This window comes from Lipotes vexillifer, unplaced genomic scaffold (assembly GCF_000442215.2).
Source record: "Lipotes vexillifer unplaced genomic scaffold, Lipotes_vexillifer_v1.1 scaffold3, whole genome shotgun sequence".
Lineage (NCBI taxonomy): Eukaryota > Metazoa > Chordata > Mammalia > Artiodactyla > Lipotidae > Lipotes > Lipotes vexillifer.
Genome location: NW_006783631.1, coordinates 3565949 through 3584539, shown reverse-complemented (window position 1 = coordinate 3584539; position 18591 = coordinate 3565949). Strand labels below are relative to the sequence as shown.

The 18591-nt window shown below is 49.3% G+C and overlaps 1 protein-coding gene across 1 annotated transcript in view; it reads right to left on the bottom strand.

Annotated features, from left to right (window-relative positions):
* The window catches only part of STEAP3 (STEAP3 metalloreductase), a 47729-nt gene that overhangs the window by 11070 nt on the left and 18068 nt on the right, over positions 1-18591 (bottom strand). The window contains exons 2-3 of the mRNA XM_007456353.1: positions 6522-7021; positions 4056-4583 (exon numbers count right to left, since the gene is read on the bottom strand). Coding sequence (XP_007456415.1) covers positions 4056-4583; positions 6522-7021 — 1028 coding nt within the window. The remainder of the gene's footprint in view (positions 1-4055; positions 4584-6521; positions 7022-18591) is intronic.

Sequence of the window (18591 nt, the reverse complement as noted above, 5' to 3'; positions counted from 1 at the left end):
CAGCAGGAAAAAAAATAACCCAAGTGCAGTTAGAAGATATAATATTAAAAATGAATCTAGTGGTCTGAGCAAAAATGGTTGAAAAGCTTATGAGAGAATGTTGAAAGAAACTGAGAAAATGCCATCCACTGGGTACTTTTCCTGCTATTTGAGAGAAACGAGGGCCTCTGTTCTATTTCAGGGCAGGCTGGCTCTCACTGGTGCCTTTAAGCCACAAAAGGACCAGGAGTCTGGGGACCCAGGTTCTCTCCCTGATCATGAGTCCTGTGAGACTCTGGGCAACTCCATCTCTGGGCCTCCGCTTCTCCACTGACAGAGCTGGAAGAGGTCACATCTAAAATCCTGTGATTTTGCTGTGTGCCAAGCGAACGTCAGCACTAGTGAGAAAGGCGGGGCCGACGGTACCCTGCAGCGGGCAGGGGGGTCTCCCAGGTAACTGAGCCCAGAGAAGGCTAACTCATGCCTTCCCTGCACTAACGACGGCCGCTCAGTGGGTCATCCCCGAGTTGTAAGTTGTTTGTTCTTCAAATATACTTCATTAGTCGCTCCTTTCTGCATTTTGGTAAGATCAGGCAGTTAATGTCACAAGTCAGAGCTTGGATGATTACACACACCACATCCGCTTGCAAAATGTCTTGTTTTTTCCTCTGATATTTCCACTCAGCCGCGACACTGGGAAGGGGTGGGATGAGGAACCTGCATAAGCATCTGGCTCCCGGCCACCTTCAGTAGCCTGTGGGAGTCTCACCCAACTGACTGAACTACAGTGCTGTTCTCAGGGCTCCCCAGCAACCAGTGTCACAGACGGCAAACTGGGACATAGGTTAAACAGCTCTCCACTCCCCTACTGATTCTCTCATGTTCGGAGCTAATCAAGCTGGCCACCTTGAGCACGACCAGGACAGTGTTCGTCAACAAGAGATGGAACGCTGCCATCCCCGTGTGGGGTTTCCTTTCCCTGTAGGTTGCAAGTTAGAAGCTGAAGGGCCCAAGGGCAGGAGACTCAGATGTGAGATTTAGACAGTCCTCTCTGACAGCCTGGACTAGATTTGGGGTGACAGGGCGGAGAAAACAGTGTGTGGGTAAAACATTTTCTTTCATCTTTATCTTGATTTCGGATTTTGATCTTGACATGTGTTTCTAAGGCACCACTGATGTACTTTTTGGCCGCCCACCCCTCTTCTGGGCTGCTCTGCTCTGTTAATCTCTCCCCCCCATTTCCACTCCCCTCCCTGACAAGCTACATCAGCCCTGGCTCTGCCCTCCAGAACTCTGCAGAACAAGGTTCAGCCCCTTTGCCTGACAGGCCTTGCTGTCTGTCTCTGATCCTGTCCTGTGGGAGTGATGGTTGCCTGGCAACCTCCACGTGGGCCTGCAGCCTTACAGGGCTTTGGAACTCAGGGAAAATTACCTCACACGGGCCCCAATGTGCCCTGGTATTTGCATCATGGCAAAACTACATTAACGTAATATCAAGGAGAGCCTTGGCAGGGTGGAGAATTTGGAGAATGGCAGTCAGAGGGTGGGCAGGGGGAGGAGACGGCAGGGGTTTTGCCTTGGGCTCTAGTGGGGAGGGGGCATTACCTTCTTCCCCATCCACTGCCTGAAACACCCGCCACCTCCTGGGCAGCAAACATTGTTCCACTCTCCCAGGAGCCACGCAGAGCTTCCTGCCCAGCAGGCTGACTCTTCTTAGAAGTAAGAAAATATCATGAAAGAGCATCAAAAAACATTAGCACTGGGTGAGACCTCCATCTACATCAGGGCCCTGATGACCAAAGAGGGGTTGTGACTTGCTTATTAAGGTCAAGCTCTTTGTTCCAGTCAGTGATGCTGAGGACAAGAGTCTAGGGCTCTGGCCTGCAGGCCTCCACGCCACCCCACGCCAGCTAAGGTGAGGGACGAGACTGTCTGATTTCATCCTGTGGCCTCAGGGCCCGGTAGAGTAGAACTCAGCGAATGAATGAGTTCTGGGATCATTTATTCAACTGTTAATTTGGACTTGTTTTCCCCGTAGAAAGCAGTACGAGCATGAACACGGATTTGGAGGAGACTGGCTGGATCTGGATCCCAGCTCAGCCACTTACTGGCTGAGTGACTTTGACCAAGTTACTTAAACTCTCTGTGCCTCAGTTTTATCATCTGTAAAATAAAGGTAGTAGGAGATGCCTTATAGGGATAAGAGTTCAATGAATTCACACTGGGTATATAAAGCTCTTAGATGGTACCCGGAACACACCAAGCGCTTTTTAAGCGTTAGTGACTATTATTTTTTCCCTTCCTCTCTCATTTCCAGCAGGTGTCTTGCTGCTTTGCCTGAAGTCTGGGGTTCCTCCTTTCTCTTATGCAAGCCCAAGCCTACAGATGGAATGGTGCCAGGTGTCCGTGGGTGGGGAATGATGAGGGCATTTGAGAAGCTGCCAGCAAGGAAGCAGGAACTAGAGTGAACAGGGGCTGAGGTCTGTGGTTCCCAGGAAGTGGCCCAGCCTTGCCTCCTGGCTCTGCTCTGGGAAGTGGTCAGGCCTCCGAGGGGATGGCCACATGGTGGGTGTACCTGGGGAGGGTCCAGCCTCAGTAAGATCCCTGCTTCCCAAGCAAGAACAAAACTGCAGCTGGAACCAGGGGTAGAAGAGAAGTGTCTCATTGGGTGGCTGAGTATACCGGAGTGGGTAGGACTCTCGCACCAGGCCAGAGGCTGAGGGCTAGAGGTGGAATTAAGCAGGTTGGGGAAAATAAAGAAAGGCAGGGTTGCTTGCAGACCTGAGCTTGGGACTCAGAATCAGGCCCCGTGAGCTTGTAAACCCGGAGGAAGCATCTGGGGGGACTATTTCTGTGGGTACAGGTGCCAGGAGATGCTGCCTGTGATACCACCTGGCTTGACCCAAAGGCCCTCCATTCCCAGGAATCCTGCTGGCAAAAGAGCACCCTACGGCTTTCCTAAATGAATAATAACTGTGCCCTTCCACCCCCTCAAAATACACATGCTGGGCTTCCCTGGTGGCAGAGTGGTTGAGAGTCCGCCTGCCGATGCAGGGGACATGGGTTCGTGTCCCGGTCCAGGAAGATCCCACATGCCGCAGAGCGGCTGGGCCCGTGAGCCATGGCCGCTGAACCTGTGCATCTGGGGCCTGTGCTCCGCAACGGGAGAGGCCATAGCAGTGAGAGGCCCGCATACCACAAAAAAAAACAAACAAAAAACCAAAAAACCACATGCTCCTGCAACCTTTCCCATCTCAGGGGATGGCAACTCCATCCCTCCAGGTGCTCAGGCTGAAAACCCAGAGTCGTCCTCCACCACCTCATGAATCCCATGTCTATTACAGCAATTCTGTGTACCCTGGCTTCAGAATATGCCTTCAACACCTTCTTGCCTCTCTGCTGCTCCCAGCCCACTCCAAGCCTCCGTGGCCTCTCATCTGGGTTCCTGCACAGCCTCCTAACTGGTTTCACAGCATGTGCCTTTGATCTTTGATTGTCTGTTCTCCACCTGGCAGCAGAGTGAGCCAGTTAAAACCCCAGACGGCGCATCACTCCTCTACTCAAAACCTTTCCTCGCCTTCAAGTCTAAGGCCCAAGCCCTTCCTCAGCCATTAAAGCTTCTCTGGTGTGGCTACGGCCTCCCAGGCCCCACCCACCACCCCATCCCCAGGCTCCACCACCCCGTCCCCTGGTTCCACCAAGAGGGCCTCCTTGCCGATCCTCAAAGGTGCCAGGCAGCTCCTGTCCTCCTGTCCTTCCGACCTGGGCTCACATGTACCCCACACAGCCAGGCCTCCCTCCCTACCCTCTAATACTGCACCCCACCCTGCTTGATTTTCCTCCTTAGCACTTAGCTACCTTCTACATACCCTCTGTTAACTCACAGCTGCACTTTAAGTCTCCCTGGCTTGGGGGCAGAGCCCTTTTCATGTTCTGTTCGCTGACACGCCAAACCTCGGACAGCAGGATGTGGGCGTGATCCAGTCCGGGCAGGATCGGCAGGTGACAACTGGCAGGCTGCACCCACGGGCGCCCCCCTGGCGCTGTGATTGGCAGGAAGCAGGCGAGCACCGTACCTGTTTGACGGCCTGGTTGACCAGCTCGTAGCGGTGGGAGCGGCGCAGCGGCAGGCAGAAGCTGTAGAGCGCGTGCAGGGCGGCGCAGAAGAAGCTGAGCAGGCCCATCTGCTTGCGGTGCTGCAGCCAGTGGTCCAGCCAGTCGGGGAAGCGGCGGTACTTGGTGCCGCGGCGCAGCTGCAGGGCCGCCGCCACCACGCCGGGCAGGTACACCAGCGACAGCAGCACATAGGCCACGCAGGGTAGCGCTGTGTTGACCACGGACACGGGCAGCTGGTAGAACTTGTTCTTGCCCTCCTGCAGGCAGGGCTGCAGCACATCCCGGACGAAGTTGTAGGTATAGAAGAAGACGAAGAGCCCCAGGGCCAGGAGAGCAGGCACCTTCCAGCCCGGGAGGAGGCGCAGGGGCATGGCCTCCACCTCCCGGGCCGAGGCCAGGGAGCCCATGTCCACGGGGGTGAAGCCCATGGCCTGTGCCAGCTCCAAGACGGCGCGTTTGGCTTCTGGCTGGTCACTGCAGATGGGCACCTGCGGGGAGGAAGGTGGGGGGGATCAGGTGGGGTCCCCGGAGGGTTGAGCGGGGCCTCGGAGAGCATCTTGGCCAAGCTCCTCACGGAGCAGCTGAGGAAACTGAGGCCCAGCGATCTGCCAGGTAAGGGTACGGCTGGAGCACAAGGGGGCCCTGAATCCCGGCCCAGGGCCTTTCCTCAGCTCCCTGTGGGCTCCTAGTCTCTGGCCGAGCAACGCCCGCTACTTGAGGAAAACGGCCAACGCTCATCCAACAGTGAGCATCTCGCCCAGTTCATTGCCATCAGCATCCACAAGCAAAATGCCCAACTAGGCGGCCCCCAGGGGCCCTTGGAGTAGGTGCCTCAAAGGACTGTGGCCTGCCCTGGGGGTCGTTCAGCAACTGGGCTTTGCATATGGCCCAGAAAGTGCAGCTGTGGCTGCAGCTCCATACCTCAGTCCAGAAGTGTCCCCTTTGACCATGTCCTCTGGCCCCTCACAGCCCTCAGCCAACACACAAGGCCTTCCACAAGCCAGCCCCAGCCTCGTAGCCCGCTGCTCCCCTCCACGAGCCCCAACGCAGGCCCACTGGTGTCCTCTGATCCCTGAACACTCCATGGGTCTTCCTGACACCGCTGTGGTCAGGTGGTCTACCAACACTGACTCAGCACCCGCTATGTGCCAGGCGTTACACACGTGAACCTTCAGCCTTGTCACAAGCCTGCAAGCAGGTACTATTGTCCCCATTTGGGAACATCGTTTGGGAACACTGTTCCTCACCTCTGTGCCTCTGCGGGTTGTCCCCTCAGCTTGGAACGCCCTTCCTGTTCCCTGTGCCTGACAACGTAAGGTAGGGCAAAGGCCAACGCTGTTCTCGAAGTCTTCCCCAGCCAGCCTCTAGCTCTGCTCCCTCCCAGGCCCTGCTACCCTACACTCTCCCGCTGTTCCTTGCCTGTCCAAATGTAGGAGTCCCAAGATGCAGGCTGCATGGAGGGCCCTCCAGTCAGGGGTGGCTGGGTACCTGTGGGCTCCCCACAGCCTGGCATGGAGCTGGGCAGAGAAGGCATCTGAGCTGGACTCATTGGTGGATGTTCTCAAACACATGTGGAGCCTGGCATGCTTCCCTGAGGCAAGTACAGGTTGCCTCTTGGCATTAAAAACTACCTTGTTGGGCTTCCCTGGTGGCACAGTGGTTGAGAGTCCGCCTGCCGATGCAGGGGACACGGGTTCGTGCCCCGGTCCAGGAAGATCCCACATGCCGCGGAGTGGCTGGGCCCGTAAGCCATGGCTGCTGAGCCTGCGCGTCCAGAGCCTATGCTCCGCAATGGGAGAGGCCACAGTGGTGAGAGGCCCGCATACCGCAAAAAAAACCCCAAAAACAAACAAAAGAACCACCTTGTCTTGGTTAGAGCTCCTCTTGCCAACAACAGTATGCAGCAATGGCTGTTTTCTGGAGCCATTTTCCACCCTCAGAAAAACCTGCTGTTGACTATTCTGAGAAATCCACGCAGTTTTTGGAAGCCCCTGGAATAAATGAGATAAAGTTTGGGACATGCCTGCTTCCTTAGGACCTGGCACATGAGTGTGTTACCTTCTTCTTTCTAAGTCCAATCCTAAAAGCAAAATCTCTCCTCTTCTTGACTCCAAATAGTAAAAAGAAAGCCATCAACCTTTTCCTCCCTGTCTTCTTGGAAATCAAATTACCATAGAAGAAAGAACATGATTTCAGGTTCCTATGAACTGGGTTCAAATCCCAGCTCACCAAGCTGTGGGACCTAGTGTGAGTAAGTTCATTAACATCTCTGAGCCTCAGTTTCCTGCTCTGTAAAATGGAACTTTGCAGGGCTGTGAGATGAGCTGAGATAATGTACGTAAAGAGCCTGGTACACCAAGGACCCTCAATGGAAGTTAGCCATTTACATTTATTGTTATGATGACTGGCATTCCTCCAGCACCTACCTGCCTGTTTCCATCCCTTGGGCCAGCTTGCAGGGTCCAGGCAGAGATGACATTGAAGGCCTTGACCACTGTGCAGGTGGGGAAGAGGGAGGCCAGGTACTCAGCATTGGACTCATGGTACCGAAGGTGCTCCTGCTGTGTGGGGTTGCTCACGTCCACCAGGATCTTGCCAGCCAGCTGGTCACTGAGACCACATAGTGTGGAGTAGTGTTCCCGGAACATAGCCACGAAGATGACCTCTGGGGACCCCACTGCCTCCTCCTGGAGAGTCACTTGTGCTGCTGAGGGGAACAGCCCAGCCGTGCGTTTGGGGTTGCGGCTCCCCACCACCACGCTGAAGCCGGAGCCCACCAGGCGTGTGGCCAGGGAGCGGGCAAAGTCCCCGCTGCCCAGGATGCCCACTTTGGGAACCTCCCTGGGGGCCTCGGCAAGGCTGCCGTCACTGCCCACCAGGTGGCGGCTGATGAGGGGCTTGTCCATCTCTCCTGATGTTCTGGTGGCTAGAAGAGAAAACAGGAACTTGATCAGTGGAGGGCTTTTGGACTGCCTCTCCTACCAGCTCCCTCTCTTGTCCACTGGAGCTGTATGGTGGTCCAACATTCACCCAACAGGGCTTTATGAGTATTAACATGTGCCAGCATGGGGGCACAAGCTGAACAAGACCCAGCCCCTTCCTGAGGAGGACACAGCCTCCGGAAAAGGAGAGGAAAGGACCACTGCCCTCCACACTCTGTCCTTTGTTCTGAGTTATTTCCTTGGTACAAATTTGCAAGCGTGAGAGTGCTGAGAAAGAAGGGTATGGAATTTCTGTGATCAATGCTATGCAGTGCCATACGTCTTTTCAAAAGGATTATGTAATGGCTGGTGTTACTACCCAGGAGTGACCCAACCTCAGCATCACCGGGTTTATCTGATTACCAGGAAGGGTAGACAAGTTCCTGTGCTTGTTTACATTTTGCATTTTGGGATGGTGTCTCTGATGCTCTTCTTTAAGTAGATGACGAGCAGCTTAAAGGCAGGGACCTCATCTTATTTGACTTTGGGACCATTTGTCCCAAGGGCTGGCACAGAGCTGGTGTTCAATGTTTGCTGAATGAATGAACACTGAAATCCTACTCTCTGAGGGTGGGATTGGAGTGGGACATGACAGTGAATGGGACCCTAAGATTGGGTGGGTGCCCTGGGAGCTCCTTTACTAAGTCTGAGATATGAGGGGACATGGAGGAAACCCTGGACTTGGGCCACGAATTTATAGTAAACTTGGGTGGGAAAATTATTTGTTTTAATGGTCACCAACTTCTAACTGAAAGTTGCTATTTTCTTCAAGTATGAATGTAAGCAGCAACACAGTAGTATTAGCCTACCTGTGAGTTTGTCACCAATAATGACCAATGTCACATCACAAATTTAATTGTGAAAGGAGTCTCCAAATGCAATTTAAACTCATCATTAATTTAAAATTATGGTAGGTGGAACACTTAAATACAGAAAGCAAATATTAACATATCTGAAGGGAAAACAGACAACACTATAAATAACAGTAGGGGACTTCACTACCCCACTTTCAACCATGGATGGATCAGACAAAAAAAATCAGTACGGGAACATTGAACTTGAACTATACTTTAGACCAAATGAACCTAACAGACATACAGAGAACGTTCTATCCAATAGCAGCACAATACACATTCTCCTCATGTGTCACAGAATATTCTCCAGGACAGAGCATATGTTAGGTCATAAAACACATCTTAACAATTTTAAAAATACTGAAATCATATCAGGTATTTTTTTCTGACCACAATAGTATGAAACTAGAAATCAATAACAGGAGGATAATTAGATAATTCACAAATATGTGGAAATTAGTAAACTCCTGAACAACCAATGACCCAAAGAAGAAATCAAAAGGGAAATAAAAAAAAACTATCTGAAACAAGCAAAAATTGAAGTGCAACATACTAAAAAGTATGGGATGAAGCAAAAGCAGCTCTAAAAGGAAAGTTTATAGCTTAACGGCAAAATGAAGAAAAAAGAAAGATCTCAAACAACTTAACTTTACAACTCAAGGAACTAGGAAAAGAACAACAAACTAAGTCCAAAGTTAACAGAAGGAAGGATATAACAAAGATCAGAGTGGAAACAATTGCAATAAAGGCTAGAAACACAGCAGAAAAAAAAAATCAATAAAACTAAGACCTGGTTTTTTGAAAAGATAAAACTGACAAACCTTTAGCTAGATTCACAAAGAAAAAAAAAAGACTCAAATAAGATTAAAAAAGAGAGACATTACAACGGATAACACAGAAATACAAAAGATCATGAGACTGTTATGAACAGTTATATGACAACAAACTGGACAACCCAGAAGAAATGGATAAATTCCTAGAAACATACCATCTACCAAGATTGACTCATGAAGAAATAAAAAATCTGAACAGGCCAGTAATGAGTACGGAGATTGAATCAGTGATGTAAAAAACTCCCCCAACAAAGAAAGGCCTAGGACTGGGGGGCTTCCCTGGTGAATTCTTCCAAACATTTCATGAAGAGTTAACGCTAATCCTTCTCCCACTCTTCCAAAAAACTGAAGAGGAGGGAACACTTCCAAGCTCATTTTGTGAGGCCATCATTACTCTGATATCAAAGACAGTTAAGGGCACTACATGAAAAGCAAATTACAGGCCAATATCCTGATGAACACAGATGCAAAAATCCTCAATGAAACACTAGCAAACTGAATTCAAAGCACATTAAAAGGATCCTACACCATGATCAAAGTGGGATTTATCTCTGAGATGCAAGGATGGTTCAACATAAGCAAACCATTAAATGTGAAACACCACATTAACAGAAGAGGGATGAAAATGATATGATCATCTCAATAGATGCAGAGAAAAACATTTACCAGAATTGAACATTCTTTCATGATAAAAACTCTCAACAAATTAGACACAGAACTAGGAATGTACTTCAGTATAATAAAGGCCATATATGACAAGCTCACACCTAACATCATACTTAATGATGAGAAGCTGAAAGCTTTTTCCTCTAAGATCAGGAACTATTCAACATAGTACTGGAAGTCCTAGCTTGAGCAATCAGACAAGAAAAAGAACAAAGGCATCCAAACTGGTAAGGAAGAAATAAAATTATCTTTGTTTGCAGTTGATGTGATCTTATATATAGAAAACTCTAAAGACTCCACCAAAAAACTGTAACAACTAAGAAATTCATCCAGTAAAGTTGCAGGATACAAAATCAACATACAGGGCTTCCCTGGTGGCACACTGGTTAAAGAATCTGCCTGCCAATGCAGGGGACATGGGTTCGAGCCCTGGTCCGGGAAGATCCCACATGCCGTGGAGCACCGAAGCCTGTGCACCACAACTACTGAGCCTGAGAGCCACAACTACTGAAGCCCTCACGCCTAGAGCCTGTGCTCCACAACAAGAGAAGACACCACAATGAGAAGCCAGCACACAGTAAGGAAGAGTAGCCCCCGCTCACTGCAACTAGAGAAAGCCTGTGCCCAGCAACAAAGACCCAACTCAGCCAAAAAAAAAAAAGAATCAACATACAAAAATCGGCTGTGTTTCTATATACCAACAATTAACTATGTGAAAAAGAAATTAATAAAACAATCCCATTTACAATAGCACCAAAAAGAATAAAATACTTAGGAATAAATTTAACCGAGGAGGTGAAAGAGCTGTACACTTAAAACTACGGAACACTGATGAAAGAAATTGAAGAAGACACAAATAAATGGAAAGACATTCAGATTCAAAGCAATCTATATAAAAATTCCAATAGCATTTTTTACAGATATAGAAAACAAATCCTAAGATTTGTATAGAACCACAAAAGACCCCAAAGAGCTGAAGCAATCTTGAGCAAGAAGAACAAAGCTGGAAGCATCACACTTCCTAATTTCAAACTGTATTACAAAGCTATAGTAATCAAAGCAATATGGTACTGACATAAAAACAGACATAAACCAACGGAACAGAATAGAGAGCCCCAGTAATAAACCCATGCATATATGGTCAATTAATCTTCAGCACAGGTGCCAAGAATACCCAATGGGGAAATGACAACCTCTTCAATAAATGGCATTGGGAAAACCGGACATCCTCATGGAAAAGAATGAAACTGGACCCACATCTCATATCATACACAAAAATCAACTCAAAATGGATTCAAGACTTAAACTCAAAAAAAAAAAAAAAAAAAAAGGTAAGACCTGAAACTGTATTACTGTCTTAGAAGAAAACACTGGTCTTGTCAATGATGTTTTTTGGATTTGACACCAAAAGTACAGGCAACAAAAGTAAAAGCAAACAAGTCTAGTCTGACTAAGTCAAACTAAAATGTTTTTGCACAGCAAAGGAAATAATCAACAACATGAAAAGGTAACCTATAGAATGGGAGCAAATATTTGTAAACCATATATCCAATAAGGGGTTAATTTCCAAAATATATAAGGAAATCATATAACTCAATAGTTAAAAACCCAAATAATCCAATTAAAAATGCAAAGGAACTGAACAGACATTTTTCTAAGGAAGACATACAAATGGTCAACAAGTATTATAAAAAGATGCTTAACATCAGTAATCATTAGGAAAATGTAAATCAAAACCTCACACCTTTTAGGATGACTAGTGTCAGAAAGTCAAAAGATAGTAAGTGGGGCTTCCCTGGTGGCGCAGTGCTTGGGAGTCCGCCTGCCGGTGCAGGGGACGCGGGTTCGTGCCCCGTTTCGGGAGGATCCCACATGCCGCGGAGCGGCTGGGCCCGTGAGCCATGGCCGCTGAGCCTGCGCGTCCGGAGCCTGTGCTCCGCAAATGGGAGAGGCCACAACAGTGAGAGGCCCGCATAACGCAAGGAAAAAAAAAAAAAAGATAATAAGTGTTGGCACACATGTAGAGAAAAGGGAACCCTTGTGCATTGCTGGTGGGAATGTAAATTTGTACAGCCATTATGGAAAACAGCATGGCGGCTCCTCAAAATATTAAAAATAGAACTACCATATGATCCAGCAATCCACTACTGGGTATTTACCCAAAGGAGATAAAATCACTATCTTGAAGAGATCTGCACCCCATGTTTATTGCAGCATAATTCATAGTAGACAAGATATGGAAACAACCTCAGTGTCTGTTGATGGATGAACGGGTAATGAAAATGTGGTGCATACGTACAATGAAATATTATTAAACCTTAAAAAAGAAGAAATCCTGACATTTGCATCAACATAATGAACCTGGAGGACATTACGCTAAGTAGAATAAAGCCAAACACAGAGAGACAAATACTGCATGATCCCACTTACATGTGGTTCTGAAAAAGTCAAACTTAGAAGCAGAGAGTGGAAAGAATGGTGACCAGGAGAAAAGGGGAGATGTTGGCCAAAGGGTACAAACTTTCAGTTATAAGATGAGAGATCTAATGAATATTATGGTGACTACAGTTGATAATACTGTATTACATACCTGAAATTTTCTAAGAGAGTGGTTCTCAAGTGTGCCCAACACACACAAAAATGGAAACTATGTGAGGTGATGGATATGCTAATTAGCTTTATTGTGATAGTTACTTCACAATGTATATGTATATCAAAATATCACATTGTATACCTTAAATATACACAATTTTATTTGTCTTTCATAACTCAATAAGGGTGGGGGGAAATTAAAAACTAAAATTATAGTAAATATTAGATTCTGTCACTAGATCTTTTTACTTAATATAAAGAATCATGCATGTTACTATTACACGTCTTTTAAAAATATATTTTAGGGACTGTGTTTCAATATAGTAGGTATTCTTTGTAACCCTATGTAATTTTATGTATGTAAGAAGAGCATTATTCTGAGCAGAAGTTTAGGGGCTTCACCAGTCTATGAATTCATGGGGGTCCTTGGCATAGGAGGGTTAAGAATCCCTGCCTGGAACCAGTGGAGCTGCAGAGATGGCTTTTTAACACCCTCTTCCCACTTTCCACAGAAGCCTCCTGGCTCGTGCTACACACCGGGTGAGGTGGGAGGCACAAGATCTAACACAAGGGGGCGCAGGGGAACCAGGAGGCTGTGTCCTGGCTCTCCCAGGAACCAGCTGTGTGTCCTTGGACAAGCCCCTGTGCCTCTCTGGGCCCCAGCTTCCACCTTTGTAAATGGAGGTCACAATCTCTGCTCCAAGATGGCAGACAATGCAATCTTAAAAGGCTTTGAAAACTGACCTGGACGTTTTACAAGGGGGCAGGAGCAGCTCCTAGCTATGGGATGGCCACCATGTGCCAGACACTGCTCTAAGGTGATGTGTGATGTGTTGAGTGGCGGTCATCCAGTCCTCACAGAACCCCATGAAGTAGGGCCATTATTATCCCCAACTTACAGAAGACGAAATGGAGGCTCAGAGAGGTTGAGAAACCTGCTTCAGGTGGCACAGAGGGGAAGCGGGGGAAGGAAGAATGGGACGCAGGTCTGTTGGCCTCTGTAGTCTGAACTTCCCCAAGAGTCTTACTGCCCAGATGGAGGACAGTGACCTGTCCAGCAAGTGGCAGAGCTGGGACCACTCTGGCTGAGAAGAGAGGGTCAGCGTGGAAGCGGACGCAGTGACCGAGAGTCAGGGACACATGTTGCTGTCCTGCGTCCGCCAAATACAGGCAACTCCCCTAGCGTCTCGCGCCTCTGAAGTGGTTTCAGCGCAACACCCTGTCTCTGTCACAGACACCAGGGACCGGCTGAGCTAAGCCCCTTCAGGGTCATTTTTTGGGGGACACACAAATGGAGAGGCCATGACCACACAGACATACAAGCACCAGCCGGGGCCTCCACGCTGCTCAGGCCAGGCTGACTGTAGGCTCAGACAGGGATTGCCACTCCCTGAAAAATGGGAAAAAGCGTTTTCTGCCTGGTCTGGGTACAGGATATTTTTCCAAGTGGTGATGATCTATGCTTTGTAGATGCAAATGGGCCTCCTGAGGATCCCCAGAGCCCAGGCTTAGAGTCGGGTGTCCGTGGGCTGCTTTAGCACCCGACTTACCATCGGGTAAGCCCGGGTTCTAGTTCTCACTCTGCCACCTTGGGCCTGTCAGTGCCTCAGTTCCCCAGCTATAAAAGGGAGAGATCACAGTACCTTCCTTATGGGGAGGTTGTAGGAATGAAGCCAATGTGGGTATAGCACTCAGAACAGTGCTCTCTTGGTATGTAGTTAGCACTGGGTGGATGGCTGTCGGCAATGATGCAGACACTGGTTGCCAGCACTGTCCCAGCAGTGGGGATGAGGCAAAGGAAGGATGTAGAGACCCTGTCAGCACCTCTGCAGCCCTGGGGAAGAGGGGCGAGTGGTAACAGGGGCCTTGCAGGTGGCCTCAGACTCCCAGGCCAGCGCCGGGGATTTGGGCCAAGGTAACTATAAATCCCTCCCCGGGGACTCCAGCCTTCCCTATGGGTCAGTCATGACTGGGACAGATACCCCAGGGCTTTCCCCAGTCCCTGCCTCAGCCACCTGGAGACACCAGTCCTGGGGCAGGTTTTGTCCCTATGGGGAGGGAGAGTTACCACGCTGAGGCCTTCAGGTCGTCTTCACATTTGCCAGCAATTTGGAGGATCCCAAGTAGATCCCCTCCTGGACAGAAGCCTCTCCTCCGGCTTTGCTCTCTCTCTCTTCTCCCTCCCATCTCCTGGGCAACTACCACGTGCTGAACACTTAGGAACATAAGGATGAACAAGATGTGCTCCCCGCTTTCGGATGGTTTATAATGGTGAGCGTGTTGGGTGGCGTGTCCACCCACGAGTGGATGCAGGGAAGAAAGGGATGGGGCTGCCAAAGGGGCAGCCAGGGAGGGCTTCATGGCACACACAGCATCTGCTGGTCCTTGCAGAGCCCCAGATGATTTACAGCCTCACGGCAAACCTGAACCAGCCCAAATAGAAAGTCAATGAGACCTGGACTTTCTATCCTGTCCTTGTTTATCTCAGAGACTTAGCATCACGACGCAGGGAGGAAGTGTTTGGGGCTGGCACTCAAGGCTCACTGCTGAGAACCTCATTCGGTCCCCTTTTGGGGACCCCAGACAAGGCAGCTGCAGCAGAGGGAAGCCAAGGGCATGGGCCTGGTGGCCTGGGGCTGGTCCCAGCTTTGCCCCAAACTGGCCCTGAGACATGGGAGCATCTGGGGACCCTATTAAACATCCCAGACTTATGGTCTCAAGGGGCCCTGATTTTAGCCTCAGGGTAAATGGAAATTAAACGTAAAGCACCTCTAAAGTGCTCTTGCTACCAAAATTTGATCCTTGGGACAGGAAAACGCCAGGTTGTAACGCCTCCTTCCCCTCCAGCTCTGACGCAGGGACACAGCCACCTGGGCAGAGGTGCTGGGTTCTAATCATAGCCATGCCCATCACTCACTACCCAGGTGCTGCTGCACCTTAGTCCCCTCACATTTAAAATGGGGACACGAATTGTACCTCTTCCATGCCTTGTTGTGAGGATGAAACTAGTTAACGAGAGCCACCTTTTCTGGCTGGTGCTATGTGTACACGTGCGTGCGTGTGTGTGTGTGTGTGTGTGTGTGTGTAGTGTGTGTGTGTGTATTCTCTGAAGTGCTTCACGGGCCTTTCAAAATTCTTCCACCCTGCCAGTGCCCAGCACAAGGCCTGCTGCTGGCATGATGCTGGCGAGGGTAGGACAGGTGGTAGAGTCCTGGAGGCCCCAAAGGTCCAGCAGAGTCCCTGTTGCCTGTCCATGTGGCCCAAAGTTGACAGTGCCTAATCCTGGCTGGGTCCTGGCTCCCTGGCTGTTCTATTTACAGATATGGGGGTAGGGGGAGGAATCCAACAGCCGCTGGGCTGGGCGGGGGGCCTGCGGCCTGCACACACAAACCTGCCCGTTTCCCCCTCCCAGGTTACGGACGAAACAGCACAGAGGCCCGGGTGTGCGGGCACTGGCACCAGCTACAGTTCCCAGTCTCCTCTGGGTCTCTGCCCGCCTTGCCCGGTCTTGCCTCCTTCACAGCAGGGCCCCGACATGGGCTGTTTGTGGCTGGGAGCCACGCCTGGCCCACTGGCTTACCTGCCAGCTCCCGTCCGCTCTTGGGCAGGCCAGAGGGCCAGGCGTGGCCTCCAGGCACATGGGCAGGCAGGGCGTGGACAAGCCCGCAGCCTGTTCTGCACGGGCAGCATGCAGCCCTTCAGACCCCAGCGGCCGGAGCAGGCCACGGCCGGGAAGGGATCACCATGGAGTTGGGTGTGGGTAGGTGGCGGTGGGGTGACCAGCTGGGCAGCTGGCGGCCGGATGGTCTACAAGCCAACTGGGGTGCCGCCCACCTCCTCCCAGCCAGAGGCTGACTTAGCTAGCACTTCTGGCCTCGGGGACTGACAGAGGAATATGGCCCAGTTCTTGTCCTCAAGCAGCCCACAGTTATCTTCAAACTTTAGTTTTAGATTTTAACATTAAGTCTGGGGGGGACACATTCCTATTACTGCTCTATTTATTTATAAATATATTTAAATATGACTGGTGCACTATAACATTATATATAGAATAAATCGTATATAAACAAATATAAATGTAAAGATATAAGGCTAAAATTTAAACACAGACAGAAGCTCTGAGCTTTCTTCCTGCTCCCAGGGTTCACCCCTTACCACCCCTGGGGAGGTCCACACCCTCCTAGACACCTGGGTCCCTGCGGAGTGACAGGCACAAGACACAATTGAACAAGGTCTCCTGAGAGAGGACGCTGCCTTCAGGCAGGGCAGCTGGGTGGCTTCCTGCAGGAGGTGGGCCTGAGCTGAGCCTTGAAGGATGTGAGAGGGAGCCTGGAAAAGCCTTCTAGAAAGAAGAGCCTGTGTGAACAAAGGCCCGGGGGCCGAACAGCAGGTGTCCACGGACAGCTTGCGGCCCCGGGGGCAAACTGGTGTGCGCCTACAGTCAGCACCCCAGAGTTGGCAAGCCATAAATGAAAACACAAATTCTTGCCCAGAACTTTTTTTTAAACCTAAAAATTATAGGGATGAAAAGAGTATGGATCCGAGAGGCTGAAACTCTCGGTTCTATCCCGACGATTTCCTCACCAGTAGACACTGGACAAGTTACATCTTCCCTCTAGCTTCATCATCTGTAAAATGACCGAGGGCTGCCCGGCTTCGCTCAGTGAGCATGGGGTAGTCAAGGGCCTGGGGCTTTGCCTGTGGTTGGGGGCTTCCCCGGGTCCTTTGCCTGTTGGCTTCTCTGTGTACCCCTGCGCCGCCCCACTCCCAGTCAGCTTTGGGAGGGTAGATAGAGATCACTATGCTCGTTCCATGGCCCGACTCCAAAACCCAGCTCTGTGCCTGGCACACTGCAGGAGTTCCGTGCATATTTGTGACCAGAGATACACATCACGGGAGCTTACAGCTTCAAACCTTACTCTATTTTGTCCTTTGGGGGCAGAAATCCTTCCAAAATGCAGTGCATATTTCAAGAGAAGGCAGTCAGGTCCTCACCCAGAACCCAGAAGTCAACCTAAGCTGCAAGAAGGGATGTTCTTGAGTCTCGTCTTGTTTTCATAGGCAAGTTTTATAGCCTTATATCCTCCTTCATTGTCAGGATATTTATCACAGCTGTCAGCCTGCTTGCCTCTTAATTAAAGCCCTCCCAGGTCCTGCTCATTCGCTGTGGACAAGAAATACAGATAACACACTATCAAGAAAGTGAAAAGACAACCCACAGAATGAGAGACCAGTTTTGCAAATCATATATCTGGTAAGGGACTTGTTTCTAAATATATAAAGAACTCTTACAACTCAATATTAAAAAGACAACCTATATAAAAATGGACAAAGGATTTGAGTAGACATTTCTCCAAAGATATACTAGCTGTCAATAAGCACATAAAAAGATGCTCAACGTAATAGCCCCCAGGGAAATGCAAATTAAAACCATGGGATACCTCTTTACACCCACTAGGATGGCTTAATCAAAACAAGACAGAGAAAATAAGTGTTGGTGAGGATGTAGAGAAATCAGAACCCTCATCCACTGCTAGTGGGAAAGTAAAATGGTGTAGCCACTATAGGGAAAAGAGTCTGGAAGTTCCTCAAAAAGTTAAACACAGAGTTTCTATATGCCCCAGAAATCCCACTCCTAGGAACATATATAGCCTAGAGAAATGAAAGCATATGTACACACAAAAATATGTGCACCCGGGCTTCCCTGGTGGCGCAGTGGTTGAGAATCTGCCTGCTAATGCAGGGGACATGGGTTCGAGCCCTGGTCTGGGAAGATCCCACATGCCGTGGAGCGACTAGGCCCGTGAGCCACAACTACTGAGCCTGCGCGTCTGGAGCCTGTGCTCCACAACAAGAGAGGCCGCGATAGTGAGAGGCCCGCGCACCACGATGAAGAGCGGCCCCCACTTGCCACAACTAGAGAAAGCCCTCGCACAGAAACGAAGACCCAACACAGCCAAAAAAATAATAATAATAAACAAATGTGGGGTTCAAAAAAAAAAAGGTTGGCCCAGTTTAAAAAAAAAGAAATATGTGCACCAATGTTCCTAGTAGCACATTCACAATACCCAAAGAGTGGAAACAACACAATGACCATCAACTGACAGATGCATCAACAGCATGTGGTTTATGCACACAACAGAATAATATTCAGTAATGAAAAGCAATGAGGTATTGATACGTGCTACAACATGATGAACCCTGAAAATATTATGCTAAATGAAAGGAGCCAGTCACAAAAGGTCACATATTGTATGATTCCATTTATATGAAATGCCTAGAAATAGGCAAATCTATAGAGACAGAAAGTAGATGAGAGGCTGCCAGGGAGTAAGGGGAGAAGGGGTGGGGAAAATGGTACAGGGTTTCTTTTTGGAGTGATGAAAATGTTCTAAAATTGACTGTAGTGATGGTTGTACAGCTCTGTGCATACACTAAAAACCACTGGTTGTTTACTTTAAATGGATGAATTATATAGCATGTGAATTATAGCTCATTAAAGTTGTTACAGAAAAGCTGAGAGCTTCCCTGGTGGCGCAGTGGTTGAGAGTCCGCCTGCCGATGCAGGGG